The 3,109-nt window shown below is 39.1% G+C and overlaps 1 protein-coding gene across 1 annotated transcript in view; it reads right to left on the minus strand.

Moving 5' to 3' along the window:
- Positions 1–3,109, minus strand: part of HELRODRAFT_69796 (hypothetical protein) — a gene marked incomplete at both ends in the record, with an annotated part of 8,542 nt that extends 5,433 nt beyond the window's left edge. The window contains 8 exons of the mRNA XM_009030613.1: positions 1–12; positions 747–910; positions 979–1,049; positions 1,216–1,316; positions 1,615–1,700; positions 2,050–2,162; positions 2,640–2,905; positions 3,054–3,109. The exon at positions 1–12 is cut by the window's left edge and continues 180 nt beyond it. Of these exons, the coding sequence (XP_009028861.1) occupies positions 1–12; positions 747–910; positions 979–1,049; positions 1,216–1,316; positions 1,615–1,700; positions 2,050–2,162; positions 2,640–2,905; positions 3,054–3,109 (869 nt within the window). The remainder of the gene's footprint in view (positions 13–746; positions 911–978; positions 1,050–1,215; positions 1,317–1,614; positions 1,701–2,049; positions 2,163–2,639; positions 2,906–3,053) is intronic.

The raw sequence follows: 3,109 nt of genomic DNA on the forward strand, positions 1-3,109 counted from the left end.
TTCCATGCATTCCTTCGATAATGATAGCTGTTTGAGTTAATTGAAGAAGTTATAGTAGGAAGAAATGCATTCATTCATTCGTTCATTCGTTCGTTCGTTCGTTCGTTCATTCATTCATTCATTCATTCATTCATTCATTCATTCATTCATTCATTCATTCATTCATTCATTCATTCACCTTAGCTTCCCTATAGAAACTGTGCTTTCTGGGTGATAGCATTAGCATCTTCAAACATTTTGACATCAATCTCGTTTCGTGGTTTTTTTGTTTGTTGTTGTTGTTGATGACGTCATTATTGATGTTGTTGTTATTAATGTCATTGTTGTTGTTGTCTAGGAATACGTCTTCATCGTCGTAATCATCGTCTTTTCTTTCAACATTCTGTAAGTTAAAAGGAAATAGATTTATATGTTAATCAATCAATCATTCATTCAATCTATCATTCATTTTTCTATTCAATCTTCAATCAATTAGACATTCATTCATTATTCTATTCAATCAATTACTCAATTATTCATTCATTTTTATACTCAATCAATCAATCAATCCACCAACCAACTATTAATTCATTCAACCAATCTACCAACCAATCAAGAAACAGCCTGCAGATAAAAATAACAGCACCTCAATAAAACTCACCTCTTTCAAACTTCCCAATCTTCCAGCACCACCACCACCACTATTACTGCCACCTCCACTACCGTTTACACCGGCACCAGCACATCCCTGTTTTTCCCTAACTGACCCCTCTCTGCCTAATTTCTGCAGTTCGGAAACACGATTCAACCCTTTCAATCCATCCATCAGTAGAAGGAAGTGTTTCGTTCTTTCTTTTTCCATCAGTCTATCAAGTTTCTCGAGCTCCCATTGGTGCTCCAAGATGAGGGAGTCGCTCCTGGGTCTCCAGCCCTACGATAATAATAATAATAACTACAATAATAATAATAACTATAATAAATAATAATAATAATAATAACTTGTAGATTTTCCTCTCCTCTGACGTACAAGGTCGAGGTGTCTAGGACCTTCCTCTGACAACGCTGAGAACCTATTAATAATAATAATAATAATAATAATAATAATAATATAAATAATAATAATAATAATAATAATAATATAAATAATAATAATAATAATAATAGTGATAATAACAACAACAATAATAACAATAACAATAATAGTAATAATAATGGTAATAAAAATAATAGACTGACTGGAGTCTGATCTTTTCTTAAGGGTTAGTTCATAGACGCCTGCAACTTTGTTGCAATCGGGATGCCTGTAGAATCCGTGCTCCAACAGGCTACGTAAGGATCTGAGTGAGTGAGTGAGTGAGTGAGTGAAGGAGTGAGTGAGTGAATAAATGAGTGAGTGAATAAATGAAAGAGTGAGTGAGTGAAGGAGTGAATGATAGATGGATTGATGAGTGAATGAGTATTTGAATGGAAATCGGGTTTCAAATGGAAGCGTAATAATCTTGGTGAAAAGTCGAATGAATTAATGAACGAATGAATTGATGGATGGCTAGATGAATTGATGGATGACTAGATGGATGGATGAATGGATAGATGTGACTGTGTCATCATCATTACCATCATCATCATCATCATAACCTAGCAGCGATAAGTCTGGTGTCACGTGACATGACTAGGAGGCTGATGTCTTTGGTAATACAGACCGGATAAGCGCAGTTCTCCATCTCGGTGGCAAAGAGGAAGATGGTGATGATGATGATGATGATGATAGTGATGATAGTAGTGAAGATTATGATGATGGTGGTGAAGATTATGATGATGGTGGTGAAGATTATGATGATGGTGGTGAAGATAATGATGATGGTGGTGAAGATTATGATGATGTTGGTGAAGATTATGATGATGGTGGTGAAGATTATGATGATGGTGGTGAAGATTATGATGATGATCATGATTACGACAAAGGAAGATTAAAACGATGCCGATCATCAACATCAACAGCAACTTCACCGTCATCATCATCATCATCATCATCAACAACAACAACAACATCATCATCATTACCACCATTACCTCTAGATAAACGGAAACGGTTATGTAAACTTTTTCGCCGCTAGGAGTGATGCGATTGAGGAGGGGGGAGTTGTGAAGGGAGCTGTCCCACGCAGCCTCGCACCGGAAGTAAACTCTAATTGGTCAGTTGATTGATTGGTTAATTGATTGATTAATTGATTGATTGATTGATTTATTAATTTATCTATTGATTGGTTGGCCGTCTTTTTGATAATTAATAAATAAATTAATCACATGCATTTATTCATTCTAATCAGCCACCAGGTTCAATTTTCTCAACACAGCCACCAACAACACCACCGACACACACACGCACACGCTTACACGCACGCACACAAACACGCACGCACACACACACGCACACACACACGCACGCACGCACACACACGCGCACGCACGCACACACGCACGCACGCACACACACAAAACTTAGTCAAGAAAAAAATTTCCAAACATGAAAATAATTAGCAAAAAGACAAACTTGTCATCGTCTTCCTCATCGTCACCCACTCTACATTTTCCTCCCCCATCACCCCCGCCGGCAAAAGAACCAACCCCCAAAACGGAAAACCTTCCACTGCTCCCACCACCACCACCACCACTACCATATTTCTTAATATAGTGCGCCGGAAATAGACTGAGCGATAGTGTGGAATGTTCGTTATCCGGTTCCTCCCACAGCAGGGAATTCCGCACCCTCCCAACTATGACCTCTTCCACCCCCTGCCAGATCATCCCGTCGGATTCATCCTGCACGATGGTCATGGTTATGCGGCGTTGGATGCCCTGGTGCAAGATGAACGTGCCCTCTCCTGGTACCCCATCGCTGGGGTGATCCACGCGGGCCGTCTTGTAACTGTGTCACGGGTTTTTTTTTTTTAAATTTCCATCATCATCATCGTCGTCTTTGTTGCTATCGTCGTCATCAATCATCATCACTATCATTACCACCATCACGATCATCATCAACACCATCTTCTTCATCATCATCACCATTCACTCACTCTCCGTTTGAAGACATTTCTTGGATCTCAAACCAGACCAACAAGTCGGCCTTCGA

Source organism: Helobdella robusta (assembly GCF_000326865.2).
Source record: "Helobdella robusta unplaced genomic scaffold HELROscaffold_7, whole genome shotgun sequence".
NCBI classification, from domain to species: Eukaryota; Metazoa; Annelida; class Clitellata; order Rhynchobdellida; family Glossiphoniidae; genus Helobdella; species Helobdella robusta.